Source organism: Octopus sinensis, linkage group LG6, assembly GCF_006345805.1.
Source record: "Octopus sinensis linkage group LG6, ASM634580v1, whole genome shotgun sequence".
NCBI classification, from domain to species: Eukaryota; Metazoa; Mollusca; class Cephalopoda; order Octopoda; family Octopodidae; genus Octopus; species Octopus sinensis.
Window position 1 is genome coordinate 19,026,842 of NC_043002.1, and position 19,348 is coordinate 19,046,189.

At 37.2% G+C, this 19,348-nt stretch overlaps 1 protein-coding gene across 1 annotated transcript; it reads left to right on the top strand.

Annotated features, from left to right (window-relative positions):
- The first annotated feature begins 6,821 nt into the window (after positions 1-6,821).
- Positions 6,822-12,388, top strand: LOC115213531 (zinc finger protein 100-like). The gene is made up of 2 exons (XM_036503666.1): positions 6,822-7,002; positions 10,175-12,388. The coding sequence occupies exon 2, from the start codon at positions 10,379-10,381 to the stop codon at positions 11,111-11,113; it is 735 nt and encodes a 244-aa protein (XP_036359559.1). The 5' UTR covers positions 6,822-7,002; positions 10,175-10,378; the 3' UTR covers positions 11,114-12,388.
- The last annotated feature ends 6,960 nt before the right edge of the window (positions 12,389-19,348 follow it).

A 19,348-nucleotide genomic window follows, 5' to 3' on the forward strand; every position in this document is an offset into this window, starting at 1 on the left:
TGCATTGAGAAGATAATATAGACTGAGCACAAGAAGACATGAAGGGCTTAGTGAATTATGTAAGGCCTTCTGATGACAGGCTATAGAGTTTTTAAAAGATGAAAGGTCCTAGGTTTTTAGTTATCCTCACAATGCCTTACCTGTCTGGCATTAAACTTAAAAGAACGGCAGAGCAGTGATTCATGAAGTGGAGAGGGAAGCTGAAAATATTTCATCATGAATATGGCAGATACATGTAAGAGTAAGACTTAAGCTGAGAGCAAAGAATAAATCCTTAGTAACTAATAAAGCAAACAGTTACTCCAAGTTTGAAGTGGTTACAGCTGCACAAATGACATGAAAAGAGCATGCTATAGTGAGGACTAAAAGAGCCTAAGATTGCTGGTTGCATCAATGCTGTTCTGTGCTGTTGGAGTAATACTGTCAAAAGGTGCCTGAATTATTGTGATCTCAAACTGACAACTAATGAAAGGAATTCTGCAATACAAGTTATATATAAAATATAATACAACATTCAGAGGGTTATCTTAGCCCTGTTTTGGTGCTCTTTTACTTGTTTCAGTCATTTGACTGTGGCCATGCTGGAGCACAGCCTATAGTTGAGCAAATCGCCCCCAGGACTTATTCTTTGTAACCCTAGTACTTATTCTATCGGTTGCTTTTGCTGAACTGCTAAGTTACAGGGATGTAAACACACTACCATCGGTTGTCAAGCGATGTTGGGGGTCAAACGCAGACACACAAACATATATATACATACATATGATGGGCTTCTTTCAGTTTCCGTCTACCAAATCAACTCGAGGCTTTGGTTGGACCAAGGCTATAGTAGAAGACACTTGCCCAACGTACCACGCAGTGGATCTGAACCTGGAACCATGTGGTTCATAAGCAACCACACAGCCACTCCTACGCTTTTGTTTTTACTCTACAGAACAATCAACTTATTGAAGAGCATTGATCTCGATTACCAAATGGAGAACTGAATGACATTGCATTTTTAATAAGTTAGTTTAGTAACCTTTTTTTTATTGTTAATAATAACAATTTCTGCTTTTCCAATCTCATTCTAAGCTAAGCACCAAATTCCTGTTTTCCTATCTTCAATATTATTTTATTCATTCACTACTTTACTTTCTAATGCTACCCTTTTTGCCTCTTCTTTAATATGTTGTTGTTCTCTGGTATCTTTTCTATCTCACATGAAAGTTTGGAGCTCACTTGTTAAGTTGTCCTTCAATATGTTTTTGTTTCTTAGCATTACTCGTGCATGTAAAGCCAAGCCTCTCAACCCAGTCTGTCACTTCCTCTGGTCTCTCCACTCTCTCCCTTAATATATATATTGAAACATTCCTGTCACAACCTGGGATCCTGAAGACTGCTTAAATACAAGAAAGTATACTAGTCCTTTAATATTTGATATTCAATATTTCATCTATTCAATAAGACAATCACTACTTCTTACTATATATACTATTTATATTATATATTCTACATTAATATTATAAAGAATATAAATAAAAAATAGAGTTAGAATTCCTTTGAATAATATATATATATATATTATGATAGGAGTGGAGCATCCAAAGTGATATAATTCACAGAACCTCTGGTATATATATATATATATGCCAGAGGTTCTGTGAATTATATCACTTTGGCTGCTCCACTCCTATCAGACAGCCATTTCCAATTAGTGAAGAGATGCTAAGATAAGCACCAAATTTGTTTTCCTTTCTTTAATATTACCATGTTCATTCACTACTTCACCTTCTAATATGTTACATCTGCTCTTTTTGATATGCTCCTGTTCTTTTGAATATTTTTCTCTTCTAGTTTGGGGTTTGTGATGTGCAAACTCAGCCCCACCACCACCACCACCTATACTGAAAATCTTTTTTCTCTTCCCTGATAAGTAAAAAGCTTCTGTAACTGTCAAAGATCATATTGCTTCATGTACCAGCCACAGTTTCTACATCAGCATCCTGTCAACGATGGTAATAAAAAAACATCACAGCAAACACCCATAACACTGGTAATGTTAACATTAGGAATGTTTATTATTTATTGATACACTACACTTAGGAGTGGTTGGCATTAAGAAGGGCATCCAGCTGTAGAAACTTTGCCAAATCAGGTTGGAGCCTGGTGCAGCCTTCTGGCTTGCCAGTCCTCAGTCAAACCAGCCAACCCATGCCAGCATGGAAAGCGGATGTTAAACGACGATGATGATAGTAGTTGTAAGCTACAACCTTGGTGGCAGAATTAGCGAGTGTTGAATGAATAAATAGGTGGTGGCAAATTAAATGGGAAGGCATGTAATAATCTCTGTCAATCTACCAACTGCTGCCAAACTGACACAACATTTCTTATTCTTCACTGGTGCAAATGTCATCAAGCAGTTATGAAACAACAACCAAACAATCTTCCTATCAAAGATATACCCTCTCTTTCAGTACATTTCAAAATTTTAGGGGTGCAACCATAAACACAAGGGCGATGAAATGTGGGTCTGGTGTGATTGTAGAAGTACTGAATGGAGACGAGTGGATTTGTGCTGTTTACAAAAGGTAAGATGGAAAAGGTCCTCATCCAAACTACTCACAGCTAGAGGAAGCTAAATAAATTCTTCTGGGTGAGTAATTATACCAGCAGGGGTGGAGTAGGCATACTGCCTGCTGAAAATGGAAAAGTAATTGAGGTAGTCAGGGTGTGCAATAAGATAATTAAACTAGGACTAGTTATAGGCAACTCGACAGCAATCATTATCTTTGTAGTGACCCACAAAAGGGATTGATAGAAGGACCACTTCAATGAGACCTTTCTGTAGACTAATGATCGACAGCAATTTCATTATAGCTGGTGACTTGAAAGGACATGTTAGTCCTGATTGAGGACTTCTTTGATACACATGGATATGATGCAAGTAATGTGGATGGTATAAAGCTTCTAGAGTTCTGTGATGCAACTGATCCAACAATTTGCAAAACGCAATTCAGCAGATGAGCTAACCATCTCATTACCTTTTCACCAGGAAACTGGACAATAGGGTCATTCATAATCATCGTTTAATGTCCGCTTTCCATGCTAGCATGGGTTGGACTATTTGACTGAGGACTAGCGAACCAGATGGCTGCACCAGGCTCCAATCTTGATCTGGCAGAATTTCTACAGCTGGATGCTCTTCCTAACGCCAATCAGAGAGTGTAGTAGGTGCTTTTACATGCCACTGGCATGAGGGCCAGTCAGGCGGTACTGGCAACAGCCATGCTCAAATGGTGTTTTTTACGTGCCAGGCCAGTGGCACTGGCAACGATCTTGCGAAATTTTTACAAATATCAAAACCTTTCCTGGTGTAGAATGCACTACACATAGATTAGTAGCTGGTGATTTCACAATCAGAGTGAAACAGACACAAACAAAAAACGATATGGAGAAGAAAGATGTGAAAAATAAAGGTTTTTGCAATTGGGAAAAGATTTACAGAAATTCTAATTGAGGCCTATGACCATAGGGAGAAATGTTTAGAAACCTTTAACATAAATGACAATGGAATTTTTATGAAACAGCCTACTTAAGGCTATAGACATGTAGATGGCACAAAACCCCAACCAAGCCGAGAGTAACGATGATGAATTTGGTGTGTGGGCAGGAATCCATCAATTTCAGTACTCATTGCTTGCCAGTTCATCTCTACAAACCATCCAAAAAAATTTAAGACTGAATGTCCCTAGGAACAACAAGAAGCTGATAATCTATTTCTCATAGCTAAATCTATAGGAAAATTAGAATAGAAATTCCAGTTAGGAAACCTAGATGCAAGGGCTCTTAGTTTGAACTTAGCGATTACAAAAGTTTTTAGTAAGTGGGAAAGAAGACAGGATTTTGGTATCCTCTGAGAAATGTCCTTGCTCTAAATGCAGAAAGGGTGTAGTTCCATGTGCTTACCCATTGCAAACTATGGACACACAAAAGGTGAATTGGAATCGCAAGCAAACTAACAGAGTGTGTAAACTTCAAATGTGATAAATGCACTAGAGTATTATGAACACACAGAAAAAGAATTTTCTTAAATACCTGGATGCCTCACTAGAAGTAGTTGACAGCTTTTGTTACCGAAAAGAGATGGAATTAGCTGGGAGGGGCTTGTTCTGAAAGTAGAGCATTCAGGGTAAGAACAGGCTGGAAAAAGTACAGGGAACTACAACCAGCATTTACCTCTTAATAAGTTTTAATTCTGTCAAACATGCTTGGACTTTTCATTCTTCTACTTATTTTATAGTCCTCCATATGCGTCTTTCACATCTCTTTCTCTTCATCTCACTACCTCATGCATACAGATGATCTGTTTACATACACTACCTCAGATTATATGTAATCTACACCGTATTTGGTCGTCTGATGTTATCTGAACTCAGCTGAATGTGTTTTCACAGACAAAATCTTATAGGAGAACATTTTCTTTGAGACAAAATCCTACAGCAAATACCATTCACATTTTAGTGTACAAGAATGTATTAAATATAAATGTACACGTTTTTATTTTGATCATCACTGCTTCGTGTGCTTATCCTAAACTAATTCCAGCTTGGCAAGCCTCATCACACACCAGTAAATATACTGTTTGCTGTTTTCTTAAAGGAACATTAGTTCTAGTTCAAATCCATATGATAAAGAAAATAGCTACCACTGAGTTGGAGAAATCACGCTGAAAAACTGTGTCCAATAGTCTGCTGATGTCACTTGGGGCTCAGCTTCATGTTTTTTCAGGCAGGAGATTTTTCTTTGAGACAAAATCCTACAGCTCATGCTTTTCACGTCCTAGTAGATAGGAAAAGGATCTTTTCCTTTTGAACGGCATTTCCCCAACCCCTAACCCTAACTCTCACCCTAAATCTAAAATAGATTGAAAGGCGATAGATCGATACTAGGGCCATAATTATGGGATTTTTTTCTAGCGGTGTCAAATGAAAATGTCACCCATAATTATGGCCCTAGTATCGATCTATTGCATTTCAATCTATTTTAGATTTAGGGTTAGGGTTAGGGGTTCGGGAAGGGTATCTTTTTTCTTCACAAATGTAAATAAACCCAATCTGTTTCTTAAAGGAGGGACATATTCATACAGCACGGAATGTTGTTTACCTAAATGGACTCCAGCGATTGGTTAAAATTGCCGAAATGCTCGAAATTTCAGACGAAATATCTTACAAACTATAGAATTTTCTCAATAAAGCCAAGAAAAAATGATGTTTTATAAACACATTCTACCAGTATACGAAGTTTAAAAGTGTTTAGTTAACTAGAAATTATGTTACAAAGTGCCGTTCAAAAGGAAAAGATCCTAGGAAACATGTTAAAAATAAATGTGCAGATTTTTATTTTGATGCCTCTTGTTTCGCGGGAGACTCACGCACACAGACATCCATAAATACACATGAAAATGCCGTTTTCACTGCACTCAGTATCTGGTTTTGCAAAAGCCTTCCTTTTGCCGACGCTGTTCATTATGTGTTTGTATTCCCACTTTAAATCTTTCTCTCGTTCATCTCAGCATTAAGTAATGTTTCTTCCCGTTTCTCTGTATCTGTGCACAATACCAAATGTCTCTCTCTTTTTCGTCACACATCACTTAGGAATCACCTCTCATAATACTGAGAGGAGAGAGATTCCTCATATTTCCCGCGCTCTCTTCATGCAGCACTAAATTCGGCGATCCTTCGGTATAAGTACACACGTGGCTTTGTTTACATTTCTGAAGATAACAGAAACCCTTTTCTCCCACCCCTAAAACCCCAACAGTAAAAAAACACTTTCTTGAAATGTATCCGGTACTTATACCGAAGTTACGCCCTAAATTCTCTTTCTCCGAAGTAGGTTATAATTTCTCCCAATTTTTTGGGCAGCTCTTGCAACCATTAAGTCATTAAAAAAAAAAGGCGGCAAGCTGGTTAGATTCTTTAACACGCCGGATAAAATGCTCAGTGGCATTTCTTCCGACTTTACTTTTTTTGAGCTCAGATTTCGCCGAGGTCGACATTGCTTTTCGTCTTATGAGATCGATAAAATATGTATCAGCTGACCTCTGCGGTCGATGTAACCAAATAGCTTCACACTACAAAATCTCAGACCTTGAGACTATACTAGAAAGAGAAACAAAAGATAATCACTTACAAAATTTTTAAAATGACCCAGCAAATGAACAGAAGATTGGGCAGAATCAGTAGAGCATTGGGGAAAAAATGCCTTGCGGTATTTAATTGCGGCTCTTTATTTTCAGACTTCAAACCTCCTCGGGGTCAACTTTGTTGTTTATTTTTTCAAAGTCGACAAAATAAGTACCAACCAACGACTGGCATTGGTTTAAAATTCTTATATAACTATTTCTTTATTACCCACAAGGGCTAAACATAGAGGGGGACAAACAAAGGTATTAAGTCGATTACATCGACCCGAGTGTGTAAATGGTACTTAATTTATCGACGCCGAAAGGATGAAGGGTAAAGTCGACCTCGGCGGAATTTGAACTCAGAACGTAGCTGCAGAAGGAAATACCTATTTCTTTACTACCCACAAGGGCTAAACATAGAGTGGACAAACAAGGACAGACAAAGGGATTAAGTCGATTATATTGACCTCAGTGCACAACTGGTACTTATTTAATCGACCCCGAAAGGATGAAAGACAAAGTCGACCTCGGCGGAATGTGAACTCAGAACGTAGCTGCAGACGAAATACCGCTTAGCATTTCGTCCGCCGTGCTAACGTTTGTGCCAGGTCGCCGCCTTAACCATTCTTATATAACATCTCAGATGTGAAAACGTAAATAAAATTGTAAGGCAAGACTAACCGAGTATTTATGTCAGCTGTGTTAGCGTTTATCAATTAGTTTTGCCTGTACTTCCGGTCAGCCATAACACGCTGTATTCGCAAGATTGAGGCAACGTAAAGCGAACCTGAGTGATATTTACAATTTAGAAACAGCTCGGGAGGATCTGAAAGGTATGTGTTTGCTCTTTGATTATGATGAGTTATAAAGAAAAAGCACAGTGAAAAGCTTGAAGCAAGTTAGATCTGTTGTCGACTGTTGCTGTGAAGTGATGCTGGTTGTTGTCTCGCTCCGGGTCAGTTCTGATCGAGAAGATCTAAGATCGAAGGCGTGACAATCGTGTTTTTGTTTTTGTATAAAAAATTATATTGTTCTCTGTATAAGTTTGTTTTGAAGGTAATTTAGCTGCCTTTTCTAGCTGGTCGAAAAGCCGCGTAGAGGCTCTTCCGTTAGCTGATAGTTTGCACATGTTAATTACTGTTGCCTGTTTGAATCGTGTGTTGTGAAGATAGAGTATGTATTTAGTGTTAAGCGAGGAACAGAGAGCCTTTATTTAATTACATATATGAAGAAAGAAAGAGAGAGATTGTTTAGTGTTGTGAAGAGAGACACGTTAAGTATGTTAATACAAAGATTATTTACTGGAGTATGAAGACCAGGAGAGAAAGAAAGGCATTGTTTAGTGCTATGTGAAGACATAATTAAGTGACATGTAAAGAAAGAGAAGAGGATACAACTTTTACGTTCTGAGTTCAAATTCCGCCGAGGTCGACTTTGCCTTTCATCCTTTTGGGGTCGATAAATTAAGTACCAGTTACGCACTGGGGTCGATGTAATCGACTTAATACCTATGTCTGTCCTTGTTTGTCCGCTCTGTGTTTAGCCCCTTGTGGGTAATAAAGAAATAGGTATTGTATGTGAATACAAAGATTATTTACTGGAGTATGAAGACCAGGAGAGAAAGAAAGGCATTGTTTAGTGCTATGTGAAGACATAATTAAGTGACATGTAAAGAAAGAGAAGAGGATACTACTTTTAATGTTGTGTGATGACAGAGAAGAGAGAGAGATTGTTTTTATTGTTGTGTGAAAGTAGAGAGAAACACTTAGAAATGTGTGAAGACTGAAAATGGGAACAAGTATTGTGTCATTTGTTTAGCTTAAGTTCTAAATGCACACCTATGATATCAAAAGGCATTCCAACCGTGACTATCTCATCTTTTCGATTTTAGGTGCAGTTATTATTAAGTTGATTCTGCAACTTTGTGGTTTCTGGTTTAATCCCACTGCAAACATCTTGGATTTGTGGCAGTTTTAAACTAGAAGAACCCCAGCTCTCAGAGCTTCTGCATGGTCGTCTGACATGCTGAAAATAGTAGCCAAGTTCTTTCGTATTATACACCACTGTCTTCAAGAAAGAGGGAATGACATGCTTGGAATGCCTTACATGTCTGCTCTGTCAGGGCTGACCACAGCTAAACAACTCCATACAGACGACAGTTTGCATTTGTTATTAAGTCTTTCACAGGACAGTTATATATTTTTAAGCTCCACAGTTTCAAGATCTAAATTATCTAGAACAGTGCTTTTCAAACTTTTTGATGGAGTGGAACCCCAAGGAAACATTCCACTGGCTCGAGGAACCCCTGTGCAATAATTTAATAGTCTTATGCACACATATCTGCTCAGGAGAATTAAAAATTACTGCCAATTTTAGCAGTTTTGTAACTTCTTGCGGAACCCCTGGACTGTACTGGTGGAACCCTAAGGTTCCGCGGAACCCTGGTTGAAAACCACTGATCTAGAACATCCTCACTTTTAATCTACAAATTCTGAATAAAGTTGAAGGAAGATAAAGAATGAAATAATGGTATTATTGAAAGGAATGAGGCAAAGCTAATACAAAGACACAGTTTTTGGTAACTACTACTACTACCACCACCACTATTACAACAGATACTAATAATGATAATAATCTTTTCTACTATAAGCATAGTCTGAAGTTTTAGGGAAAGGGGCTAGTCGATTACATCACCCCTGCCCCCAGTTCTCAGTGGGTTATTTTATTGACCCCAAAAGGATGAAAGGTAAAGTTGACTTTGGCAGAATTTGAACTCAAAACAAAGCCAGAAGAAATGCCAAGAAGCATATTGTCCAACATGCTCGTGATTCTGCCAGCTTGCTACCTTAGTAAATAATAATAATCTTCATCATCGTTTAAACGTCTGCTTTCCATACTGGCATAGGTTAGACAGTTTGACTGAAGACTGGCAAACCAGTAGGCTGCACCAGGTTCCAATCTGATCTGGCAAGGTTTCTACAGCTGCATGTACAGCTAACACTAACCACTCATCAGAACGAACCAAATGACAACAATTTTGTGTATCTAAAATTTAATGGAAGAACTCAGTCCCTCTGTGCAGCACTTCTAGCAACTGTCTTCTAACAGCCTAGGATTGACCAATGCCTTGTGAGTAAAATAAGTGTGTGAGACGGAAGCTGTAAAAGCTATTTTTGCGCGCGCGCGCGTGTGTGTGTAGGCAAGTGCATACTCACACATCATCATCATCATTGTTTAACGTCCGTTTTCCATGCTAGCACGGGTTGGACGGTTCAACCGGGGTCTGGGAAGCCAGGAGGCTGCACCAGGCTCCAGTCTGATCTGGCAGTGTTTCTACAGCTGGATGCCCTTCCTAACGCCAACCACTCCGTGAGTGTAGTGGGTGCTTTTTACGTGCCACCAGCACAGGTGCCAGGGGAGTCTGGCAGCGGCCACGATCAGATGGTGCTTTTTATGTGCCACCAGCACAGAAGCCAGTCAAGGCGGCACTGGCATCGACCACGTTCGGATGGTGCTTTTTATGTGCCACCGGCACAGGTATCACAACTACTATTTCCGTGCATAAATAAATAAATACTGTATATTTATATATGTATACATAGACGATGGGGTTTTTTTTGGTTTCTGTCTATCAAATTCACACACAAGGCTTTGGTCATCCTAGAAAACACTTGCCCAAAGTGTCTTACAGTGGGACTGAACTAAAGACCACATGGTTGGGAAGCAAGCTTCTTAACCATTACAGTTGCATCTGTGCCTGTACCATGGTATAAAATGAAATATCAATATTTACCAGAGTGGAGATTTACTAACAGGTTGCTAACTGAAATTGCATGTGAATTGTCCTAATCTCTACCCATCGCTTTCTAACAATTTAAAAATGAATTAAAAATACTTTCAGTTCAGTTCTTTTTGAAATCGAAAGTAAATTAAAACTAAATATTTCTAATTTCACACTTTTTAATGTTGTATTGTTTAACTGACAATAGTTTTGTTGTATTTCAGGAAGTTTTCCTGTTAACGAAAAGCTGATTTCAAAGAAAGATGTCTACACTGTTCTATGTTTATATACTGTGAGAGAAAAAAAAAAATTAAATTTAAATATTGAAAATGAAAAATGGAGCTTCCTTGAGACCAATTTCTCTTCCTTGGCAAAAAAATAAAGAAAGGATGAATATATTATATCATTGTGATTGCTGATGTGAATCGATGAGAAAATATATCAAGATGATGGAGGACATGATAGATACACGGGAGAGACCGTTTCACTGTGATATTTGTGATAAAAGATTTTTACGGATAACTCATTTGACTGAACATATACGGACTCACACGGGAGCAAAACCATACAGCTGTGAGGTTTGTGGGAAAGGGTTTTTATATATTTCACACTTAACCGAACATATTCGAACTCACACAGGAGATAAATCGTTCTCTTGTGAAATTTGTGGGAAGGCTTTTGCAAGGAAAGATTGTCTACGTAATCACAAGGCAACTCACTCCAATGAGAAACCACACCACTGTGAAATTTGTGGTAAAGCATTCACAAAGAAATATTACCTACGTAACCATCAAGCAATCCACAGTGTAGAAAAGACACACTATTGTGAAATCTGTGGTAAAGCATTCACATGTAGAGGCTACCTTTCAAAACATAAACTGGTTCACACAGGACAGAGACCTTATAAGTGTGACACATGTGGTAAAGAATTCTTACAAAACGCTAATTTAAAAACCCATAAATTAACTCATACAGGTGTAAAGCCCTATCCCTGTGAAACCTGTACTAAAACGTTTTCATCAAAAAGTGACTTAAAAAAGCATGAATTGGTTCATACAGGAGAGAAACCATTCCACTGTGAAATCTGTGGAAAAGCATTTTCAATTAAAAGTAATCTGAAGAAACATAAATTTATTCATATTAAAGAAACTTTGGCACAGTAACGATTGTGGAAAACTCACCAGTGTGATATATGCTATAACAGATACCATGTAATGTGTTATGTAGGATAACATACTGTATAGTGTGTGTTAAGAGAGAATAGACAGTATATATTATGCTATATAGTATACTGTGTAGTTTGCTATATGAGCTGATAGACACTATATATTATATAACAATTACTATGTAGTGTGTTATTATGACATCATATATACTATGTAGTGTGCTATATGATATAGATACTACATAGTAAGTTATATAGAATGACAGATACTATACTGTATGTTATATGAAATAACATAGAATGTGTCATGTGGGATAACACACTATGTAGTGTGCATGGTGTGTTATATGGAATAATTGAGATTAGACTGAATAAGGTGGGGTTTTTTTTTTTGGTGGGGGTTTCTGAATTTTGCCCAAAATGTTAAAACAGCAAAGTGTAAAAGAATTACTTTTAACAACTCAGGACCTTGATAGCCAATGTTTGGTTGACTGAAAATGGAAAATATTGAAATTATATTTCAAATAGTTTTCTGTAATATTTTGTTTAGCAGGAATATTGTTGAAGATCCAGGATTCAGTTCAAAATTCATTTCAGAAGGGAAATAGAAAAATTGTTTCAGGTAGTTATGAATGAGACAAACGCGAAACTAAATGTAACCTCCACACATACTAGACGTTTTGTAAAGGAAGCGCCTGAATAGATTTGATTTATCATTTGGTTGTGAAATCCTAAAATACAACTAGAACAGCCATTACAAAGTATTAATCATAGATATTGTTAATAACTCTTATTATATCTTATGAATTACAAATGCATTTCAGGAGTTAAAATAACGCGTTACCAAAGTAGATTTTACAAAAAAGAATCTGACTCGCATTCTGCTTTTTTTTCTTTTTTTTTTTTTTGTTGCTCTTAGCAGACTGTGTCTGCTAAAATTTGGATTCATTTACTCAAATTTACAACTGTTTTGAAATGCAATTTTAGGGAGATTTTTTTGTCCTTGAAATTTTAATCAAAGTGTTGTTCCACAGACAAATGCAGCATGGAAGACTCATATTAGCCATTCACAAAACACACAAAATCTATTAACTTCACTTAGACATTTATTATTTAGTGTCAAAATTGTCACTATGTGTTTTTGGATGGTCAGTATGTGCCTTTGACACTATAATTGCTTTGGTTTCAACACAGTCTCAGATCAAATCACTTGCCGAACAAATTCATCCCCAAGATTATTTTAAAGAAGTTTTGATCAACTCATCATCATCATCATCATCATCATCATTTAGCGTCCGTTTTCCATGCTAGCATGGGTTGGACGGTTCTACTGGGGTCTGTGAAGCCAGAAGGCTTCATCAGGCCCAGTCAAATCTGGCAGTGTTTCTACGGCTGGATGCCCTTCCTAACGCCAACCACTCCGTGAGTGTAGTGGGTGCTTTTTACGTGCCACCCGCACTGGTGCCAGACAGAGCTGGCAAACGGCCACGAACGGATGGTGCTTTTTATGTGCCACCGGCACGAGGGCCAGGCGAGGCTGGCAACGGACACGGGGCGGTGCTGGCAACGGTCGCGAAACGGAAAGTTCTCTTACATGCCACCGGCACTGGTAACACATCTGCAATTTCCATTGATCGATTTCCATTGATAGAACATATCAAATGTTTTCAGAATCATGCATCATGTTGGTAACAACAATACGGGTCACAAACTGACCAGTTGCTTCTTGAGTTCCTTGTTAACAGCCCTAAAAATATTCGCATAATATATTGTTATTTACAGTGTATGGGTACACAGTAGTGGATGTGAGCTGTTTTGGCAGAACCATTTTGGCACCACTTACTTGACATCACTGATTTGACACTGACTTATTTGATATCAACCTTTAGCATTTAAACTGGTCAGATCTGGCCCAAATATTCTACAATTTATATATTCAGACTGACCAGATCTCACCTCTGACACCTGTCCTACAATGTCACTCCAAAAATAAATAGGCATAGGAGTGGCTGTGTGGTAAGTAGCTTGCTAATGAACCACATGGTTCCAGGTTCAGTCCCACTGTGTGCTACCTTGGGCAAGTGTCTTCTACTATAGCCTTGGGCCAATCAAAGCCTTGTGAGTGGATTTGGTAGACGGAAACTGAAAAGAAGCCCATCGTATATATATGTGTGTGTGTGTGTATGTTTGTGTGTCTGTGTTTGTACCCCCAAAATCGCTTGACAACCGATGCTGGTGTGTTTACATTCCTGTGACTGAGCGGTTTGGCAAAAGAGACCGATAGAATAAGTACTAGGCTTACAAAGAATAAGTCCTAGGGTCGATTTGCTCGACTAAAGGCGGTACTCCAGCATGGCCACAGTCAAAATAACTGAAACAAGTAAAAGAGTAATCATCATCATCGTTTAACGTCTGTTCTCCATGCTGGCATGGGTTGGACAGTTTGTCATAGATCTGGCTAGCAGGGAGCTGTCCAGATCTCCAATTCTCTGTCGTGGCAGGGTTTCTATGGCTGGATGCCCTTCCTTACACCAACCACTTAGCAGAGTGTGCTGGGTGCCTTTTATGTGCCACTGGTACGGGTGCTTTTACATAGCCCTGGCATGGGTGCTTTTTAAGTGGCACTGTGCACCTGAAAGTACATTTCAAAACTATGAGGTATTGTGTGATTAATTGAAAACAATGTGGATAAATAAGCATTACATTTCACAGAGTAATCTGAATGCTAAAGGGTTAATGTTTCCTTCATTCTCTCCTTGCCCACTCCCTCTGTTTTATATATGTGAACATCATCATCATCATCATCATTGTTTAACGTCCGCTTTCCATGCTAGCATGGGTTGGACGATTTGACTGAGGTCTGGCGAACCAGATGACTGCACCAGGCTCTAATCTGATCTGCCAGAGTTTCTACAGCTGGATGCCCTTCCTAACACCAAGCACTCCAAGAGTGTAGTGGGTGCTTTTACATTCCACCTGCATGAGGGCCAGTCAGGCTGTACTGGCAGCGGCCACGCTCAAATGGTGCTTTTTATGTGCCACCTGCACAGGAGCCAGTCCAGAGGCACTGGCAATGACCTCGCTCGTATTTCTTTAAGTGTATGAGGAGAGAGAAAGCGCTTATGTTGATCATGTTCAATCAGTAAATAGTAATGTCTCTCTCCCTCTTTCTCACAATGTGTGTATGTTTCTTGATGCATGTGTGTGTGTGTGTGTGTTTGCTTCCATTGCCAAAACGTAGTGTCAACAAAACAGACTGCTGTGCCAAGTCAGCCGTGCCAAATCACCAGCTCCAAACAGCTGCGCCCAATTATCTCATTCCACACAGTGATATTCTGCATCTCTACAACACAATGTACAGGTTGTCACACAAGTTTCTGTGAAACATTACTACTTAAATATTGATTATTCTCATAAAATTGGAATCTCATCTTTTTCCTGGCCACCTCTCTTTAAAAACTGAAGATGTCAACATTATTAAACTGCCAAGTAACCTTAACAGAATCGTTAAGGGACAGAATAGTAATTTTTATAAAACATTGTTTTGTCTTTCTTTCATTTCTAGTCATTATTTACTTCTGTCGAGGCTGTGAATTGCCAGAATTGGTAGAGTGATTACTTCAACATCCTGTATTTTCAGTTCTTATCTTACCATGTTTGTCTTTATTGCCCACAAGGGGCTAAATATAGAAGGGACAAACAAGGACAGACAAAGGAATTAAGTCGATTACATCGACCCCCAGTGCATAACTAGTACTTATCTAATCGACCCCAAAAGGATGAAAGGCAAAGTTGACCTCGGCGGAATTTGAACTCAGAACGTAATGGCAGACGAAATACCGCTAAGCATTTCGCCCAGCGTGCTAACGTTTCTGCCAGCTTTCCGTTCCATCCTCCTAGAGTTGATACAATAAGTTTTAACTATGTATTGCTATTAATTCAGTCAACTGAATCCCTTTTTCTACATATCTGTGGCTTGTGTCAGTGGAAGAAAAAAATTTTCATTAGCTATTGTTTAACAAACCATAACATCAGCTGTTATGTAACTAAAAATAGCATCAGTTTCATGTAATGAGAACATTAATTATTATGTAAAACACATTAACTATAGCTATTGCACAAATTATAATATTAACGATGTGACAAAGTATAACATCGTACATATGTTACTGATTATATCATCATATCTAATTAAATATTATGTAACAGATAATAGCATCAGTTATATTTAACTGTAGCATTAATTGTGTAATTAACTAATGACAATGAAACACTTCCCATTTGTAAATTATTGTGCAGTCTTAGTTAAAGTTAATCAAATAGCCTTTTTCTTGTTGCTAATCAAGTTATGAAGTCATCTTTGACTGAATAAAGTTCAGCTAAGATTAAATCCCTTAACATTTCTGCCTTTCTTTTGCAACTATTCAACCAAATTACAAAACACACATTCATTAATGTTATTAAAAATATGTATATACTAATGTTAAGTCAGTGTTGAAGAATTTAGGCTGGTATAAATAAATACTGGTTCTGGTGCTTCCCATTTTCTCTCATCGACTGTGACCACTGCTGGCAGTGTTAGACTATCACAGTTAAAATAAATTCATAAAACTATAACATGTCAACTACATCATATCATCATCATCATCATCATTTAGTGTCCGTTTTCCATGCTAGCATGGGTTGGACGGTTCAACTGGGGTCTGTGAAGCCGGAAGGCTGCATCAGGCCCAGTCAGATCTGGCAGTGTTTCTATGGCTGGATGCCCTTCTTAACGCCAACCACTCCGTGAGTGTAGTGGGTGCTTTTTACGTGCCACCCGCACAGGTGCCAGATGGAGTTAAAATAAATTCATAAAACTATAACGTGAACTACATCATATGAGATACCTATATATTTTAAAACTATAGCTCTGTCATTGCCTTTGGCAGTTTTTGACCAGGATTGGCATCTAACAAATTCAAAATGATTAACTTAGGAGAGAAACCATGTGGTAGTAAAAGGACAGCATATTTTGTACGTATATAATAAACTTATTATTGAAATAAATGCAATGATACTGAAAGTAAAAGGTATTTCTGTTGATTTCTGTGTCAGAAGTTATTGTTAACATAAAGTTGCTTCAAGTGCTTTTAGTTGCTTGATTATTATGAAGGAAAATGTATCTTTTATTTGTGTCAATGACTTCACTGAATTGTGGCATATTGCCTGGGAAACATCCTCCTGCATTTGTGTTATACACACACACACACATTGAAAGATTAATTATGAAGTAAAAGCTACTCTCAAAGGACTTAAGATGGGGTTAGATGTTGAGAGTAATATGTGGCTGTGTGGTAAGAAGTTTGCTTCCTAACATCACATGGTTTTGGGTTCAGTCCCACTGCGTGGTACCTTGGGCAAGTATTTTATTATAGCCTTAGGCTGACTGAACTCTTATGAGTGGATTTGGTAGATGAAAATTGAAAGAGGCCCATCATATATATATATTACATGGAAAAATGTGAGCATGAAAAGTAATATTAAGATTATAAACCTAGAAAAGTACAGGACAAGTTATTATACCTGGAAAAGTATAGGACAAGCTATTACTTCTTGTAAAGTAAAGAATAAACTTTTTACTTAAAATATTGTAGCAAAGAATTCCAGTTCTTCTAATTTATCACTCTTTACTGTTCTCATCTTTTAAATTTATTGTACAAAACTATTCAGCTAATTTGTAAGTTTGTCTAATCAGTCACTTTTTTCTGTATTTAGGATAGTAAATTAGCCAAATACTACTTAGATAAGTATAGTGTTATTTGTAAACTATAATAAAATAATTTTTAATATTAAAATTTTAATTTTAGCTGCAATATTTTAAGTAAAAAGTTTCTTATTCTTTACTTTACTAGAAGTAATAGCTTGTCCTATACTGTTCCAAGTGTAATAACTTGTCCTATACATTTCCAGGTTTATAATCTTAGGAATATTACTTTTTATGCTCGCATTTTTCCATGTAATCCATGATTTTTCCCGGCATTGCTGTTATAAGATAATTAATATGACAATTAATAATTTAAGATTTTAACTTAATTACTTGATATTACCCATCCACACCAAATTAATGGCAGTGAATTTTACCATCATGTTGGTTGCACCATGGCTCACCAAAAGTTACAAACAACAAGACCCCAAAACCATCAGTAACCTAGATTTTGAGTTGAGAATAATAGCACTGACTACTGCTAATGTAGATCTATCAATAATTATTCAATACAACAGAGATTATAAAAGCATATCAGATATGCACAAGTTAAAATTACCTACGTCCTATTAAAATAAATTTGATTTATGAAAGATCCCTTTTAATTAATTCTGAAATTTAAAAAGTAAATTTAGAATATAAGCACTTTTAACCAATGCCTTTTCTGGACAGCCTTACTATTGGGTTGTCCGGAAAGTTCATGCCGATTTATAGTAGCTTACCTTTCGACTTATTTTAGAACATGGTTGAGTCCATAAAATAGGATTTGACTACACCTCCATTTATAGCACAGTTTAAGCTATCTTAAATATCCGGATGCCTCACTAGAAGTAGTTGACAGCTTTTGTTACCAAAAAGAGATGGAATTAGCTGGGAGGGGCTTGTTCTGAAAGTATAGCATTCAGGGTAAGAACGGGCAGGGAAAATTTCAGATAACTACAACCAGTATTTACCTCTTAATAAGTTTTAATTCTGTAGCTTACCTTTGTAGTCAAATCCTATTTTATGAACTCGACCATGTTCTAAAATAAGTCGAAAGGTAAGCTACTATAAATCTATAAAGAAGGTTTATGTTCCTATAACCTGTGTTAATTCTGTAACCCTTTAAAATGGAAGATAAGAAAGTTCATTTTCGGCTTTTCTTTTTCCCTAAAGGGAAAATCGCCTCACAAGCAACCAAAGAAATATGCGCAGTTTACAGTGATGTTTCTTTATCCAAAAGATCTATATGGAAGTGGTTTGCAAGGTTCCAAGTTGGAGATTGTAGCCTTATTGATAAAGAGCGATCAGGCAGACCATCCACTACAGATGATGACCAAATCAAGTACTTGTCTACCAAATTCATTTAAACTTATTGGTCAGTCCAGAGCTATTGTATAAGACACTTGCACTAGGTGCTGTATAGATAGAAATGGTGTGAAAGCCTGCTTTTGTGTGTGTGTGTGTGTGTGTGTGTGTGTGTTAATGTTTATTTTCATGTCATGTTATAATCACACAACTATGCTTGCACCTATATTTAAAACGGATTAACCCCAGCCAAATTTCCTTCAAATAACACCCTATGTCCTTGGAAAGGGAAAGACATGTTTAGTATATTATTGAAAAGTCCAAAATACTCTTGAAATTACAAAATGGTCAAAGTTGGAATGCTCTTGATCATTAGTCAGTTTAATCAGGACTTTGTTGGTATGACATGAAGTTCAAATCACCAACTCAGTAAAGATCCTATCTAAATATGACTGAATGGAAATACAGACTCAACTAACTGATAGACAAAACAAAACTAAGTGATAAATGCAGTAACACATAAATAGGAGGACAGTTGGATTTTCAGTGAAATTAGATAAAAACTTCTGATGGCCAAGTAACTAGAGACAATTGATCATTATTCTTTATTTATGTTTTAGTGAGTGCAACATCAAAAATGGAATAGTTGGGAGATTGCAAAAGGAGTTGCTTATAAGAAAAGTTAGAATTTATTCTGTTGTGTCTGGGGAGAGCCATTTTCTTTTTGTGCCTTATAATTTAACACACTCTCTGATAAAATTTCCACTAATTCTTATTTTTATTTTCCTAAAATTTATTGTTCCATACAAATAGCAAAATAAGCTATGAGTGGAATTTGGAAGATAGAAAAGGTGTGTGTGTGTTAATGTTTGTTTTCATGTCATGTTATAATAAAAACAATTTTACACTAAACTGAAGGACAACTCAACACTTGAGAGTACATATTTATTATTCATTAACAAGAATAGTATGGATGGTGACTTCAATGTTTTGGTCTGCTAAACCTTCATTGGACTGTCTTGATCAACAGTATCTACTACACATGGAAAATCGGTGTGTTTGTTTGTGGCATTGTTAGTTAACTCCTCCTACATCGTTTCCTTGATTTTGATAAAACTTGACACATGAGTAGAACTCATGTCTGGAAACCTCATGACATACTTAGATTGTTTAAAAAAAACGATAATATGGTCCCTGGAA